Source organism: Eucalyptus grandis, chromosome 10 (genome assembly GCF_016545825.1).
Source record: "Eucalyptus grandis isolate ANBG69807.140 chromosome 10, ASM1654582v1, whole genome shotgun sequence".
Lineage (NCBI taxonomy): Eukaryota > Viridiplantae > Streptophyta > Magnoliopsida > Myrtales > Myrtaceae > Eucalyptus > Eucalyptus grandis.
In genome coordinates, this window is record NC_052621.1 from 24,333,616 (window position 1) to 24,350,660 (window position 17,045).

Sequence of the window (17,045 nt, forward strand, 5' to 3'; positions counted from 1 at the left end):
AACACAAGCATTTCTAATGAATGACATAGCTATATGCATGAGAGGGTACATGTGATGTTTCAAAAAATAAATTTAAAATCATCGATAATGGAAAGTAAGGTTTTTGAGACAAAGTAAAGTCTCAGTTATGGAACGCATTTAATTGTCAAGACTAACCTGGGGCTCACATAAATGCACTCACAGACATCACAAACATTTTAAATACAGTCCAAACCATGATTATCATAATGTCAAATCAAAGTTTAAAAAGATTTGAAAACATTTTGGATTAAGGGAACGCATTTAATTATCAAGGCTAACTCGGGGCTCACATAAATGCACTCATAGGCATCTCAAATATTTTAAATATGCTCCAAACTATAACATTTCCTAAGTCAAATCAAATATTGAAAAGAATTTATAAAAATTGCTTTTGGAAACATCACATGTACCAAAGTGGTTTCAAGGTGTAATTCGAAAAGGCCATTCATTGAAAATCATTTGACGATGAAGATTAAATGATTTGAAACAAATTTCATGAAAATAGATGTCCTAATTCCAAACACGAAGTAGCTTAAAATGGCAATTTTAAAAGTATAATCATCATTAAGAGGTGTCGGGCAATCGATCAGATGGATCCAATTTGCAAAAATTGGAGTTTAAAAAGAGAATTGCAATTAATGGCCTAATTAGGGGTCAAATTGCAAATTTACGAAATTCGCGGGTCAATCTGCAAAATTGTGGGAAATTAAGAGCATGGAAGTGAAATTAAAACCGGTCACTGGAGGTCCAGAATTGGTCAGCAAGGGGCCAAACCGGCCTACCCACCGGCGGCTGGTCAGATTGGTTAGACTGGTTCACGCCAGTTTGACCGGTTCTTGACCGGTTCTGGCCGGTTCTTGCTGGTTCACACATTCGTGGTCCTCTTGGGTTCAAAATATATGTAATACATGTTGCCTTCACTTTGAAGCATCGAATGTGCTGGGACTTCGAGATCATGTTGGACCACCTGTTTCCGCACAATCCCACATTCACTTGTGCAAGTTGTTGTTGGGTATTTGGTTTCCGACGGTTTGTCTTTGCTTCCCATAAATGTAAAGGAACGTACTGATACCTTGCTTGGATAGCATTTTGCCGAGCAAGATATAAGGTTCTCACGCGAACACACTCTGGCTTTGCATCTCTCGGGGATAGGTAGACTACATGTCAATCACGATGCGGTCGCGGTTGCGGTCAGGAATTTTAAGAGAGTCGAGACGGCCTTTCCGTTTCCAGATCTGTTGTTGTAGAAGAGACTTCTATTTCAGGGAGGTCAGACCTCCCAGTGATGTCCAGCTACTGTTTGAGCAGTACTCCGAAAATGGCACGATGACCATCGAGCACTTACGGAGATTTCTTGTTGAATACCAAAAGTTAAAGGATGCGACCAGAGAGGATGCAATGTCAATCTTACACAGCCTTAGGCATCATATCATGTATAGGAAGGAACTGAATGTTGACCACTTCTTCCGGTATCTCCTCAGTGATTATAACCCTCCGATGGCACCATCACTTGGGGTAATTAGAGTCATCATATATACATTTTGTCTTCAGCTTTGTCAGACAATGAAAGATATTGAGCTGGCCTCTGACCATTCAATTGCTCTTTGCAAGTTAGAATGTATCTCGGCCAAAGCATTGGATTGGCCTTTTCACACCTCCTCCAGATATCGCAAGTGACATTTCTTTGTATTTCAGGTGCACCATGACATGAATGCTCCCCTTGCTCATTACTATATGTATACAGGCCACAACTCCTACTTAACTGGGAATCAGCTAAGCAGCGACAGCAGCTCTGAACCGATCATTAAGGCTCTAAAGAAAGGTGTAAGAGTAATCGAATTGGATCTGTGGCCAGATTCCAGAGGAAACAAAGTAAAAGTCTCTCATGGAAAGTATGACCGATTAACTCAAAGCATTGTTCTTTTCTTTATCTACTTCTCCAACCATCCGTAGATTTGTCTCCCAAAATTCTCATTGAGAACTTTTTGCCGCCTCCCTAATCTACTAAAGTTTGACAAATTATAATGTGTATCGATTATCATGGGCATCAGTATTTTCATTCCAAGGTTCATGATCACATAGTTAAAAACCTTACGTATATTTCAATGTGCTGCTGAGGTTATGGCCGAGTATCTGCTTGATCTCATATCTGCTGGCAAGTATCTAGTGATCAGTCATCGTATCAAATTCAAATTCCTTCTTAGTTCTCAGTATAAATTTGCTTCTTTATCTTTGACCAGTAATAGTTTCTGTTGTAGCATGATCTCGAAATATCATGTGGTTTCCTCATCCTTAAACTGAATGGCGTCCCTATAGTTGCAAATCTGCTACTGCTGACTGCATATTCACAACATTTCAGTTGCTCGGTCCAAAAATCTGTGTATTTTTAAATTGGTTCAGGCAAGAAAGTTAAACTGACTTGTCAATTATCACATGATGAGTCTCTTTTCCTTTTATAGTATGCATATATACATGAAGCATCTGATTGATTTCCTGTGTCATATGCAGTACACTCACTTCTCCGGTCGATCTCAACAGATGTCTAAGTGCCACCAGGGATTATGCTTTTATTGCATCTGAGTTCCCCGTCGTGATAACCTTTGAAGACCATCTAGTCCACGTCTTCAAGCTAAGGTGGCCAAGGTACTTTAGAAAAGGGAAAGTGTACTATTTGATCTTTCTTCTTTTTTTTTCCTAAATGTATATTCACCAGGCTCCTTTGCTCCAGATGGTCACGAAGACCTTTGAATCGAAGCTGCATCAACCAGGTACAGACCAACTAGCAGAATTCCCATCACCAGAATCACTTAAAAAGAAGATCCTGATTTCAACAAAACCTCCAAAAGAGTACCTTGAACGTCAGAGCAGCATGGAAAAAGAATACGACAGCGCACAGGTGAAACAAAATCTGCAATACTTATGTCATGTAGGAAATTTTACGCCTAGAATAAATTCGGAGGTCTAATTACTGTTTACTAGTCCTAGGAGCTTTCAGACAAAGAAGGTAGCGACCAGGACAAAGAAGAGAAGAATGTATTCCCCGAGTACAAGCATCTCATTGCCATCCACGCTGGAAAGCCAAAGGGCAGACTCACGAATAGTCTAAGGATTGATACGAGTAAAGTTCGACGCCTTAGCTTGAGTGAACAAGAGCTTGAGGAGATATCACAGAAACATGGACAAGATCTTGTGAGGTAACTCCTAATCCTTGAACTAACCAGGCAACAGGGTTGAGCCTTTGTCCTTCCTTGCCTGCAAAATTTAATGCTTTTGCTTCTAGGTTCACTCAAAAGAATCTGTTGAAGATATACCCTAAGTGTACTCGTTTCGATTCGTCCAATTACGATCCTCTGCTCGGGTGGATGCACGGAGCTCAAATGGCTGCATTTAACATGCAGGTTTTGTTTTCATGACCCAGCTTAGCTTAATTGGAATTGTCATTGATTTTTCCCGTTCTCTATCTACTGGTGCTGCTCAATATTTATATGTTTTACAACGTGCTCTTTTCACGTAGCCTCACCTTTCCTTTTCTTTTTTGGTCGTAAACGGCACCCTGGTGATGTTTGTTGGAACAAGTTTTAAAGCAGTTGTGTTTGGGATCAGCTTATATAATCCATTCAATTTTGTTTCTCATCGAAGGGATATGGGAAGTATCTGTGGATTATGGAAGGAATGTTCAAAGCCAATGGTCGGTGCAGTTACGTCAAAAAACCGGATTTTCTATTGGATAAAGACCATATTTTCAATCCTGCAAAGCCATTACCGGTTAAGACGAACTTGAAGGTGTGTAGTCCTATCGTGCAAAATGGGTTTTTCTACATCTGCACCAACAAACATTTATCTCTGAAAAAGGTCATGCCTGTGGTTGGAAAAAACAGGTGACAGTGTACTTGGGAGAAGGGTGGCATCTGGATTTCAAAGCAACTCATTTCAATCAATTCTCGCCACCTGATTTCTTCGTGAGGGTAAGTAGAATAGAGATTCGATTCGTTCAGCTCACAGCCGACCTTCATGACGACCAGGAGCATGCGTGCTTACTTTGTTCAACTTCTGGATATGCATTGCTATAGGTTGGAATTGCAGGAGTTCCGGATGATACAGTCATGAAGAAGACCAGAGCAATTGAGGATGACTGGACACCGGTGTGGAACCAGGAGTTCGAGTTCCCGCTCAGGGTTCCCGAGCTGGCCATCCTCAGGATCGAGGTCCTAGAGTTCGACACAACCAGACACCACGACTTTGGCGGTCAGATGTGCGTGCCCTTGTCGGAGCTGAGAACAGGGATCAGAGCAGTTCCTTTGCACAGCCGTAAGGGGATAAAATACCCATCGGTGAAGCTGCTTATGCGGTTCGAATTCGAGGAACCTGATTCTGAAACGGAAAATGACGGTTGATCAGACGTTCTTGTTGGTAACTGTTAGCCAGGAAAGGCTCCCTTGACGAATATCTTTCACTGAAGGGGCAAAGCTTCAACTTTGTTATTTGAAATGGGTTCTGCGTCATTTCGGAAAGGAAGCAACTTGTCTCTAAAACATGGGCAAATGAAATACAAGAAAACATGAGAAAATTAAATGTGCAATTGAATGAAAAAAGGCAATAAAGGAAAAGATAACTAGTGAATATGTCTTCGATTGTTGATTTTGACAAAAGGTCCTTTACACAAACGCCTTTTTGGCTATTTATAGTGAGATTCTATGAGTAACTGCTCTTCAACGGTTACCACTTTGATTTGGAATTATTTCGGAAGCTGGCTCCATAGCAATAACCACTCCGCTTTATCTGCTTTCTCACCGGTGCCGATTCCCCGTAACTGTTTTTATTCTTATCTTGTTCCTCCCGACTAGTTTTCTAATGTCACACCCCTCAAAACTTTAGTTGCTGATTGCTAAAAAGATTAAAAGATAATTTAATTATTTTAAATCGTCTTAATCACTGTATTGGCTAACTTTATCATCTTGATATTCGCGAAACATCGTTTCGCCTTCTAATTTTCCATACACAATCTGGTGCCTTTAACCCACATCCTGTTTGAATCGCTCACTACACCTTTTCCTTTATAAACACGTAGCTTTGACTTTTAGCCTCGTCACTTTCAACGCAATTGAAGCTTGCTTTCAAGGTTCGACTTTTATTGTGCTCCTTTGTTGCCTTCATCTTTTCTTGGTCCCCTCTTGATCCTATTATGTTTCGATCATATGATCCCAACACTTTCTTTGCCTGCCTTGATCAACTCAAGTCACTGGAGTATGACGACAACGTCAACCTGTCGCCTCAAAACTGTCCAGAAGAGGCAACGTCAGAGATAGTTCTCAAGTCATGTCTACAAACACCGGTACCTCCTCCTTTCTCTTCTAAATGTTTTCTAAATGTTTCCATTGGCAGGTAAAAGAACCCTTTCCTTTTCAAAGGGATCATCTTTTGGAGTATGTCTTGAGTCCCTCTTCTCAAACGATTAGGGCTATCTATCCTTTCGATCGCGTCTTCTTTGAATGATATTTTAGACTCAAATATACTAAACACGAGGTATGGCATAAAGCTCGAATTGACAAAGCCTTAGAGTTTTGTGCCTTCAACTGAAAGCTTAACCATAAACTTTTGGAGAGCCTTGCAAGTCTCTGGTCACCATCGGTCAATTGTTTCTTTCTTAGGTCTAGCCCAATGTCAATAACCCTCTTGGATGTGTATGCTATCACCAGCTTGAGTCCATATGGTGATGACCCCGGCGCCATCGATGGTGCCGCTTGTCCCTTTTTTCCACAAGGTGCTGATCTTTCTTATACCATTTTCAAACCACCTACACTTGCCGGACGGGTGATGTAAAAGATGAAGAACATGTAGCTTTCCTACTTTACTGGTTGTCCAAGTTTGTCTTTTGTCATCCTTTTCACATGGTATCAGAGCTGATTCCTGGTGGTTCTTGATCTTCTTTTTCCATTGTTGTCGTCTAGCTCGAGCTCGATCGTTTCCTGCACTGCACCGAGATGATCTTCTTTCCCATTGCTGAAAGTTTGTATAAAGGCTGCATGATCAAGGCAACATCAAGATCTTGTTGATCTCAGAAAATCGATATTCGAAGGTTTGATTTCAGAAAACTGATACTCAAAGGTTACCTACTTGTTCTGTCATATCTTCAAAGTGTCTCGATATACAGAATGACAACCAGGTTGCAGAAGTATCCATTTCCGATTCATGTAATATAGCCAATTTTGTTACAATCAAGTTGACATAAGAGAATTTTCTACTATGGCAAGCTCAATTTCACAGGTTTTTGAAGAGTCAAGATCTAATCGGTTTTATTAATGGTGAAACGTCTCCTCCAGCTCAAATGATACAAGCCGAGATTGAGGGAAGGCAAACACAAGAAATGAACCCTGATCACCTAGATTGGATAAAGACTCATCAGTTAATCTCATCTTGGATAAGTGGAGCAGTATCTGAGAACATTCTAAGTCTGATAATTGGCTTAGAGACTTCATTCGAGGTATGGCAAACTCTTATAAATCGATTTACACAGAGGTCTGTAGCAAAGGAATTCGAATTAAGAGGAAAATTACAAGCTTGCAAGAAAAAAGATAGATCATTGAGTGAATATCTTCGAGAGTTTAAATCCATTTGTGATCAATTAAATGCCATTGGAAAACCGGTTGATGATATAACCAGGATGTTTGGTGTTCTTGAAGGGTTAGGATCAGAATATGAAAGCTTTAGAACAACCATGTACTGTCTCAAACCTCAGCCAGAATATGATGAGGTTATTTCTCAACTTGAAAGATTTGAGACTAGATTACAAACATATTCTGTAAATCAATACAATACTAACCTAGCATACTATGGACAAAGAAAGACTGGAACAAGTCTGCAAAAGCCAAATTTCAGAAACCAAAGAGAAAATATTCGAGGTGGGTATAACTATGGTAGAGGACAAACTGCTAACAGAAGGAATAATGGAAATGACTTTACTGGAGCAGGAAGGAATCATCAATATCAAATGAATAACCTGAATCTAACACAGCAAGATCAGGCTAATAAGGACAACTGGTCTAACTATGGACAGGGTTTTAGATCATATACAAATCCTTATCAAAGGTATCAAGGTGTTAGAGCATATCCACCACAAAGCTCAAATGGCAACAAGTATGTGTAGAACATAAAACCAGTAAATAATGGTCCTCTGGAATGTCAAATTTGCAAAAGACCAGGGCATACAGCTCTTCGATGTTGGTATCGTTTTGATAACTCATATCAAGTAGATGAAATACCAACTGCATTGGCAGCCATGCATATTGAAGAACCTTATGGTACAGAGTGGTACCTAGACACAGGAGCTACATCTCACATTACTGCAAAACCTGGTATGCTTCGTAACTATTCTACATATAGTGGTACTGATACTGTTATGATAGGAGATGGATCCTGTTTGTCGATTTCAAATGTTGGTAATGGAATACTACATACAAAAACAAGCATATTACCACTAAATGATGTTCTAGTAGTCCTGTATCGAAGTTAATAGATGACTATCCCTGTTCTCTTATTTTTGATAAACATGGGGTGTATATGAAGGACAATTACAACCATACAACAATGAAGCTAGGAAGGAAAATCAAGGGGTTGTATCAAGTGGATCCTAAAGTCACAAAAGTATTCTTCACTCAGGTTCAACAAGAAGTAGGAGAAGATGTCTGGCATCAAAGGCTTGCTCACACCAGTTTAAAAACAGTGAAGCTTTTACAAAGCCAACATCTAATTCAGTATAGTTCAAAAGCTCAAAACATGTGCAGCAGTTGTCAAATTGCTAAAAGTTCAGCTTTACCTTTTCCATCTTCAAACTATACATCTAATGCTCCCCTAGAAAAGATACATTGTGATGTTTGGGGACCCTCATCAGTTCAATCTGTTCAGAAATTTCGTTACTATGTCATTTTTGTGGATGATTTTTCTCGATATAGTTGGATATATCCAATGAGGCAGAAGTCAGAAGTTTATGATGTTTTTGTCATGTTTCAAAAGCTAGTGGAAAATCAACTTGATCACAAGATCAAAATATTTCAGAGTGATGGAGGAGGTGAGTTTACTAATATCAAACTTCAGAACCACTTGCAGCAGTGTGGCATAAAACAGAGTATTTCCTGTCCTTACACACCAGAACAAAATGGTATTTTTGAAATGAAGCATCAACATGTGATTGAATTAGGCATAGCAATGTTATATCATGCTAGAGTACCTTTGAAATACTTGGTAGATGCCTTTATGACAGCAGTCTATATCATCAATATCCTTCCTACAACAAAGCTACACATGAACTCACCTCACTATAAACTGTATAAACAGAAACCAGGTTATGCTCATCTACGAGTCTTTGGATCTGCCTGCTATCCTTGTCTCAAGCCCTATACACAACATAAACTTGATCCAAGATCTCTCACATGCATATTTCTGGGATATAGTGAGAGACATAAAGGTTACAGATGTCTCTTACCTACTAATGGACATGTCTATATCAGTAGACATGTAGTGTTTGATGAGGCAGTATTTCCTTTTACTCGGATAATAACAGCTGAGCATCAACAAGGGTCTACGCTGTACAAACAATGGATAAGAGGAATTTTTGGATTCAATACTACAGAACAACACAAGTCAAAAGTTCATAAGCCTATTGAACACTTGCAGAATACTAGATCAGTTCATATAGTTCCTGATGTACAAGACAGTGGAATCAGTGGTATACCACACATGAATACAGTACTTGATAATGTGATGCAGACTGCTTCTAATAATGCATCAAGTAATATTGAACTACCACTTATATCTACAAGTACTGAGGAACAAGTGTCTTCGAGTCAAGAATTTGTTCTAATGCCACAAAGTAATACAGAGCAAGCTCAAACCAGTTCTGCATCAGGAAATACACGAGGTACTCTCTCTATCCATCCTATGCAAACTAGACTAAGATCTGGAATTGTTAAATCAAATCCAAAATATGCATGTCTAGCTGAATACAAAGTTCCTAGTGAACCAAAATCAGTAAAATCTGCTTTGGCAGACAAGGGATGGTATCAAGCAATGCAAGCTAAAATGGATGCTCTATATCATAATAAAACTTGGGAGTTAGTTCCTAGAACTGATCAAATGAATATAATTGGCTGCAAATGGGTGTTTAAGACAAAACTTGCTCCTGATGGAAGTCTTGATAGGCCGAAAGCTCAACTTGTAGCTAAGGGTTTTCACCAAGAAGAGGGCATTGATTTTACAGAAACCTTCAGTCCTGTAATTAAACATGCTACAATTCGACTAGTCCTGTATGTAGCAATGATGAGACAATGGCAAATTCATCAACTTGATGTTAAAAATGCCTTCTTACATGGTACTCTAAGTGAAACAGTTTATATGGAACAGCCTCCTGGGTTCCAAGAATCACAAAGACCTCATCATGTATGTCTTCTCAAGAAATCCCTCTATGGACTTCGACAAGCTCCTCGAGCTTGGTTTGATAAGTTCAGCAATTTCTTACTAGAGTATGGTTTCTTCTGTAGCTCAATTGATCCATCATTGTTCATCTTACATACTGGTACAGAAACAATCCTCCTACTGCTGTATGTTGATGATATTGTTTTAACTGGAAGTTCATCTCAAATGCTCACCAATCTCATTAACTCTCTAAGTCTTCAATTTCACATGAAAGATCTGGGTTCACTTCATTATTTTCTTGGCATTGAAGTTAAGCGTGCTCCTGAAAATCTTTTTCTTTGCCAAACTAAGTATGCTATTGATCTTCTCAATCGAGCTCATATGTTGGACTGTAAACCAATCTCAACTCCACTTTCATTGAGACCAAACAGTTTGCTCACTGATCCTATACCTCTATCTAATCCAACTGAGTATCGAAGTCTGGTTGGTGGTCTCCAATATCTCACACTAACTCGTCCAGATATTGCCTATGCTACAAATGTACTATGCCAGAAAATGCAGCAACCTACTATTGCAGATCTTCAGAGATTAAAGAGAGTATTGAGATATATAAAAGGTACTGTCGATCTTGGAATATTCATCCATTCCAGAAGCACTATGCATCTTTATGGTTACTCAGATGCAGACTGGGCTGGCTGTGCTGAAACCAGAAGATCAACAACTGGTTTCTGCACATATCTTGGATCTAATCTCATCTCATGGGCAGCCAAGAAACAACCAACAGTAAGCCGATCCTCTACAGAAGCTGAATATCGTGCCCTTGCTTCCACTACAGCTGACCTCACTTGGATAAGTTTTGTACTATGAGACATCGGTTGCTCTCTTAATCCTCCCATTCATCTATACTGTGACAATAAGTCAGCTATCTCTCTCACTGCTAATCATATCTTACATGCTAGAACAAAACATATTGAAGTTGACTTCCACTTTGTTCAGGAAAAAGTTTCCTTAGGATCACTACAGGTACGATATGTTCCAAGTCATTGCCAACTTGCTGATATTTTTACTAAACCTTTGTCACGATTAGTACACCATCATATGCGAGTCAAATTGGGAATTTGTTATATCTCCATTCCCAATTTGAGGGGGGATGTTAAAGAACAAAGATCAAAACCACAGTCTATAAATACTTATGGAAATAAAGAAACAGGGCAAAAACAAGCTGAAGCAGAAACAGGGCAAAATAAGCTGAAGCAGAAACAGAGCAAAGCTTTGTCGAAGGAAAGAAACCGAGTTGGCAATCTATGAAGAAGTCAAAGAAGAGAAACAAAGGCTGAGCTGGTGATCCGTGGAGAAGCTGAGTTGGCAATCCAGAAACATAAGCCGATTAAGCGCACGGGAGCCGTACATGTGTCAATATAACAAGTAGTTAGTCTGTTGATTCAATCTTGTAACTAAATGTTGTTAAGTCAATTTTGGAAGTAGGTTTTAACGAAGAGATAAAAGCTTCGTCATTGTAGTAGAAGAAAAGAAATACAGATGATTCTCTCAATTCTCTCGAGTGCTTTCATTTTCTTTGAAGTAGAACTACAGTTGATTGTATAGATTGAGAGAAGTAGAAAAGAGATCTTGATTGATGTATTGATCGTTCAGTTCTATCAATATACAGAGTTCTTTACCTCATATGCAGTTCATCTTTGGTATCTGCACCTTCACACTTTTCAAGTGGCTCAAGAACCGAGGGGTCTAGCTTTTGTCTTTCACAAGGCAAGCACATAGCTATGGGTCTTCTTGCCCTAGCCACTCTTTATCATGGTCTGGGTTTCACCTTTGTTGCTAAAGGCATGCTCACTGCTGGGGTCTTCCATAGCCCTTAGCCACCCTTTATGAGGGTCTGCATTTCGCCTCTATTGCTATGGGTGTACCCACTGTTGGGGTCTTCCATGGCTCCTTTTGGATTGTTCAAGTGTGCTTTAGACTATATTTCCCATCCTTGTCCTCAGACACCAAGATCCCTCTTCCAATAGGATATGAAGCTGAGACATTTTATCTCGGGAGCACAGGAGCATAGTCGTTAAGCTTCCATCTCCAATCTCCCTAAGGGGTCTTCACCCTTTCAGCATTTCCCTCACCGATTCTACTACATCTCTTTGAACACCGACAATGTCTGCCCGCTCTCCAGTTTGGATTTTATCTCTATTTTCACTTTCAACCGGTCCAAGGATACCTAGAAATTCTGGTGTTCTGTCTTGGTTACATCTAATCTGACGTTAAGGCTATTTCTTAAGGGAAAGTTGAAGACAGGCGTGGATATTTATTCACATCAATATTGTGTTTGGCAGTTCAACTTGTCTCAAGGCATTATGATTGTCGCCCTTTACTCTAGGGACTTCCCTTTCGATGAGAAGCACCACTTTGTAGTAACCAAGGCGTCCAACCCCTTTGTTTGCATTCGCATGGTCACCTATAAAATACTTTATGGTTACTCAATCAAGTAATTAGATCTAGCTCCTGGCGCCCTCAAGACTTTTACCGCTTGGTAGAGGATCTGTCGACACTCTCTTTTCACTGATGACCTTGACACTATTCTCAGTAAGGTTATCTCCAAGAACCTTCCTACCGATGCTGCTGAACCTTCGTCTAGGTTACATTCTCCTCCATCTCATCCAGCACCAAAAAGGGCATTAGGTCCAGGCACTACCCTTCTCATTATCTTTGTGACTTTGGCCTTTATTATGCTTTGGTTTCTAACATTTTTAATGCCTTATCCAATGACTTATGAGCAAGTATCTGCCCCCCAGACTAAGATGCGTTTGTTTAGATCCATCGCTAAGGTTCCAGTTGCACAATCTGCACCACCAACTCGTCTAACCTCCAAATACTCCACTCGACAACTTTGTTAATGCAGCAATATCACAAGTTGAAGGTCATTCTTCTATCGGTAGTCCTGCATATTTAATTCCTCCTGGTGCTAAAGTTTCAGCATCACCCTCGATTGACACCACCAACTCTCCAAGTCCTACGACTCTTCCTATTACGGAGCCTACTTCTTGTTATAGCTGATATAACAGCTAATTCTCACTAACTTCAAGTTACACACAGAGAGAAGGAATGATGAACTTCATTCAGCATTAATAAAGAAAACTGTCAAGTACAAGCTAAATAATAACCTATTTTGAAACTACACACAAACGTGCAAAACAAAATTGTTCCACTTCCTAGAAAATAGCTAACAAACCAACCGCCTAACAAATAAACTTGACTGAATAATAAATAAATAAATAAACGATAGAACATCAACAGCAACACTGAGACACAGCTCCAACAAACTCCTCCTTGGATCAGTTGCTGCTGTGAACTCCTATTTTCTCTCTTAACAGCTCAAGTCTTCTAGCCTGAAGTGGCTTTGTGAACATGTCTGCAAGCTAATCTTCAGATTTGCAATAGACCAACTTAACTTCACCACTTTGTTGCACTTCACACAAAAAGAAGTATTTGACTTTAAAATGCTTGGTTTTGCCATAGAAAACTGGATTCTGTGATATTGCTAATACAGCTTGATTGTCTACATTAACTTCAATGCAATCACTAGAATTCAACCACATATCATTCATTATCTTCCTCGGCCACAAAGCTTGATTTGTAGCTACAGTAGCTACTATAAACTCAGCCTCTACAGTGGACTAAGCTACAATCTCCTGCTTCTTAGGACACCAGGAGAAACAAGCAAAACCAAGAGTAAAGCAGTACGTAGATGTACTTTTCATGCCATCCACTGAGCCAGCCTAGTCACTATCAAAAAAGCCTTACAACTTAAACTTCTGACACTTAAACTTCTGACATTTCCTAAACTTCACACCAAGGAACAATGTTCCTTTAAGGTATCTCAAGACCCTTTTTGCAACAACCAAATGTAACTAACTAGGATTACTCATGAACCTGGATAGAACACTTACAACAAATAGAATATATGTTCTAGTTGCTGTAAGATACATGAGACATCCAACCAAGCTTCTATACATAGAACCATCTACTGCATCTATTCCATCATTCTCCTACAGCTTCTCCTTAGTAACCATAGGAGTGCTACACTTCTACAATCTTCCATCTGAAACTTCTTCAGAATTTCCTTCATATATTTTTTCTAGCAAATGAAGATCTCATATGAAGCTTGTTTGACTTCCAGACCCAGGAAATAAGCCATCTTTCCCAAGTCTGACATCTCAAAACCTGCAAACAAACCTTGCTTCACCCTCTCAATCAGTTCCACATCACTCCCTATCACCAATAAATCATCTACGTAGAGTGACAGAATTACAACACTATGATTCACCCTCTTGACATAAAGAGTGAACTCACTCAAGCTTCTTACAAAGCTAAAATCATGTAAATATCGGTCTATCTTCCCATACCAAGCTCTTGGAGCCTGCTTCTGTCCATATAAAGCTTTCCTCAATATGTATACCTTCTCTTCTTGCCCTTTGATACTGAGGCCTTTAGGTTGTTCAACAAAAATCTCCTCCTTGAGCTCTCCATTTAGAAATGCAAACTTGACATCTAACTGAAATACAGGCCACCTCTTCTCTGCTGCAACAGCTAACAGTAGCCTGATTGTATCAAGCCTTGCAACAGGAGCAAATGTTTCAGAATAGTCAACTCCCCATATTTGAGCATAGCCTTTCACAACTAGTCTGGCTTTGTGTTTATTGACAAAACCATTTGGGTTAAGTTTTGTTTTGAACACTCACTTAACCCCAATCACATTCTTATCAGATGGTTTGTCAATAAGCTCCAATGTGTGGTTTTTCTGAATCATTGCAAACTCCTCATGCATTGCTGCAATACACCTCTGATCCTCCTTAGCTTCCACAAAGTTAGATGGTTCAAGCACTACCACATTGATTCTTTCATAGATTTCAACAAGTGACCTTGTGCCTCTTACTGGCAAATCATCCATACTATCTTCCAATCCATCCATAACTTCATCAACCTCTATAATTGTTGCAGGTTGTTGTTTTGCAAATTGTTGTTGTCCTGCATTCTTTTTATCCATCCAATTCCACTCATCTTCCTCTAGAAAAACAACATCTTTGCTCACTATCACCTTCCCTGTTATAAGGTGAAAAATCCTATAAGCCTTTGATTGGAGACTGTACCCAATGATGACTCTAAGCTCAACTCTTTGATCCAACTTGCCTCTCTTGACCTGAGGAACATGAGTATAACACAAATATCCAAAAACCTTCAAATTCTTCATAGAAGGTCTAACACCATACCAGACTTCAAAAGGTGTTGACCTCTCTAAGGCCTTTGTGGGCAATCTGTTCAATAGGAACATTGCGGTATTAGCTGCCTCAACCTAGAACTTCTTAGGTAACATCTTCTCATGCATCATACATTTGGCCATCTCCATAATGCTTATGTTTTTCCTCTCACTAACCCCATTCTGTTGAGGAGAATAGGGAGCAGTGAACTGCTGCACAATGCCTGCTTGCTCACAATTTAACTTAAACTTGTGAATAATATACTAAGAACCTTTGTCAGACTTGAGCATTTTAATTTTCTTCCCACTCTAATTCTCAACTAAGGCTTTGAACTTCACAAGCACAATAGTAACTTCAAACTTGACTTGCAAAAAATAAATCCAGCTCATCCTAGTCATGTCATATGTGAAAGTAATGAAATACCTGCTACCATTGATAGATGACTCGAACATAGGTCCACATAAGTCTGCGTGGACTAATTGCAACTTCTCACGTGATCTCCAGCCTCCTCCTTTGAAAGGAAAGCTGGCTTGCTTGCCAAGAAGACAAGTTATGCACTATGGAAATTCCTCCTCCAAACTTGGCAAGTCATCTGCCAAGCTATTCCTCTTCATAGACAACATGTTCTTCCTATGAACATGCCTAAGGCTTTTATGCCATAGCTCTGCATTTTCTTCTTTGCACTTTAAAGCCATTTGTTGCATCTATTGTGGCTTGAACATGAAGCTCTTGTCCCTCATTGGCATTCTCAGCACTTCTTTGCTATATGTATTATCAATAAGGCATTCATTTCCTTCAAACTTCACCTTATAGCCCTTCTCAACTAATTGACCAACACTCAACAGATTCTGGTCAACTTTTGGCACAAAGAGAACATCACTGATCAGCTTCACCTTTTGATTTCCTTCAATAACCACTATACCCTTCCCTTGCACTTCGATATACTATCCATTGCCAATTCTGACTTTGGACCTAACTGACCTATCTAGACTCCTAAATAGCTTCAAATTGCCAGTCATATGATTGGTACATCCACTATCCACTAGCCATGCTTCATTCTTAACAGAAGAGCTAGAATAGGAAGCTACAAACAAGTGTTCTTCCTCAGTCTCATTCACTTTTATCCATGCTTCTCCTGCTTGCTAGTGATTGTTCTCTTTGCAGATCGCTTCCATGTGACCAACCTTGTAACATCTTCTACACTTAGCATCAAGCTTCCTCCAGCATCTAAAGGACTGATGATTAGTTCCACCACAATGTTGACAAGGCTTCTTGTTCTTCTTCCATTTGCTAAACCCACTAGAACTTCCTTCTTTTGCTACAAACTTGGAGTCGCCTGCATTTCATTTGGACTGATTCCATTTCTTCCCTTTGCCTCCATCATTGGACTTCACTTTAGCTTGCAATGCACCCTATACATGCTCTTCTCTTCTCATCATTCTTTTATGCTCATGTGCCTGCAGGGCATTTAACAATTCAGCAAGCTTTATGTCAGCTAAGCCTCTTGTATTTTCCAAAAAGCTATGGTGGCTTCAAACTTCTCTAGAAGAGACACCAGGATCTTCTGAACCAGCCTTTCATCCTTCAAGTTAGTCCCTAAGACTCTAATTTTTTCAACTATCTCAATCAACCTATCAGAATATTCCTTCACTGACTTTGAATCCTTCATCTGTTGTCTCTCAAACTCCCTCAAGAGATTCAACACCTTCATGCTCTTTATCTTCTCATCTCCCTCATATTCATCCTTCAAAAAATCCCATATTGCCTTTGCAAAATCACATCTCATGATCCTTGTGAAGATAAGGGGTGAGACAGCAGCATACAGGCAAGACTTTGCCTTGGCCTTCCTTGTGATTCTCTCTTTATGGTACTTTATCGATTGGATTGTTTGGAAGTGGAGCAACCTCATAATCATTCTCCATAGCCTCCCATAGTCATCTTAGGTGCGCATGGCAACCTTCTAATCCAAGGGAGAGTTTCTTTTCAGAAATAGTTTCTTTTTTTTTAATTTCTACTCCCGAGAATAATTTCTAAGTAAACTAGTGTGTTTTGTAACGATAAAAAATTTATATTCTTGAAATAGAAAAAGAATAAAAATGTGTTTGGTGCGATTTACAAATTTTTGTATTTATTCGTTTTTTTTTTCTTTTTGCTCACAGATCACCGGCCACTACACGACCGCCGCTTGCCACTGTCGACTACCAATCACCGTCGCATGACTGCCGCCCACAACCCACTAACCACCGACCGCCGGCCGCAAGAGAGGACGGTGGTCGATGGGTTTTGGGTTGCAATCGGTGACGACAATTAGCGGCCGACTGTTGGGCGACTATCATGCAATAGTTGGGTAGT

The 17,045-nt window shown here is 39.7% G+C and overlaps 1 protein-coding gene across 1 annotated transcript; it reads left to right on the forward strand.

Moving 5' to 3' along the window:
• The first annotated feature begins 1,215 nt into the window (after positions 1-1,215).
• LOC104422365 (phosphoinositide phospholipase C 2) lies at positions 1,216-4,592 on the forward strand. Its single transcript, XM_018863377.2, is given in 10 exon segments — positions 1,216-1,536; positions 1,717-1,913; positions 2,530-2,633; positions 2,636-2,664; positions 2,750-2,974; positions 2,977-3,215; positions 3,302-3,419; positions 3,661-3,804; positions 3,900-3,986; positions 4,092-4,592. Coding segments are annotated over 10 exon segments (1,656 nt in total). The 5' UTR covers positions 1,216-1,347; the 3' UTR covers positions 4,416-4,592.
• The last annotated feature ends 12,453 nt before the right edge of the window (positions 4,593-17,045 follow it).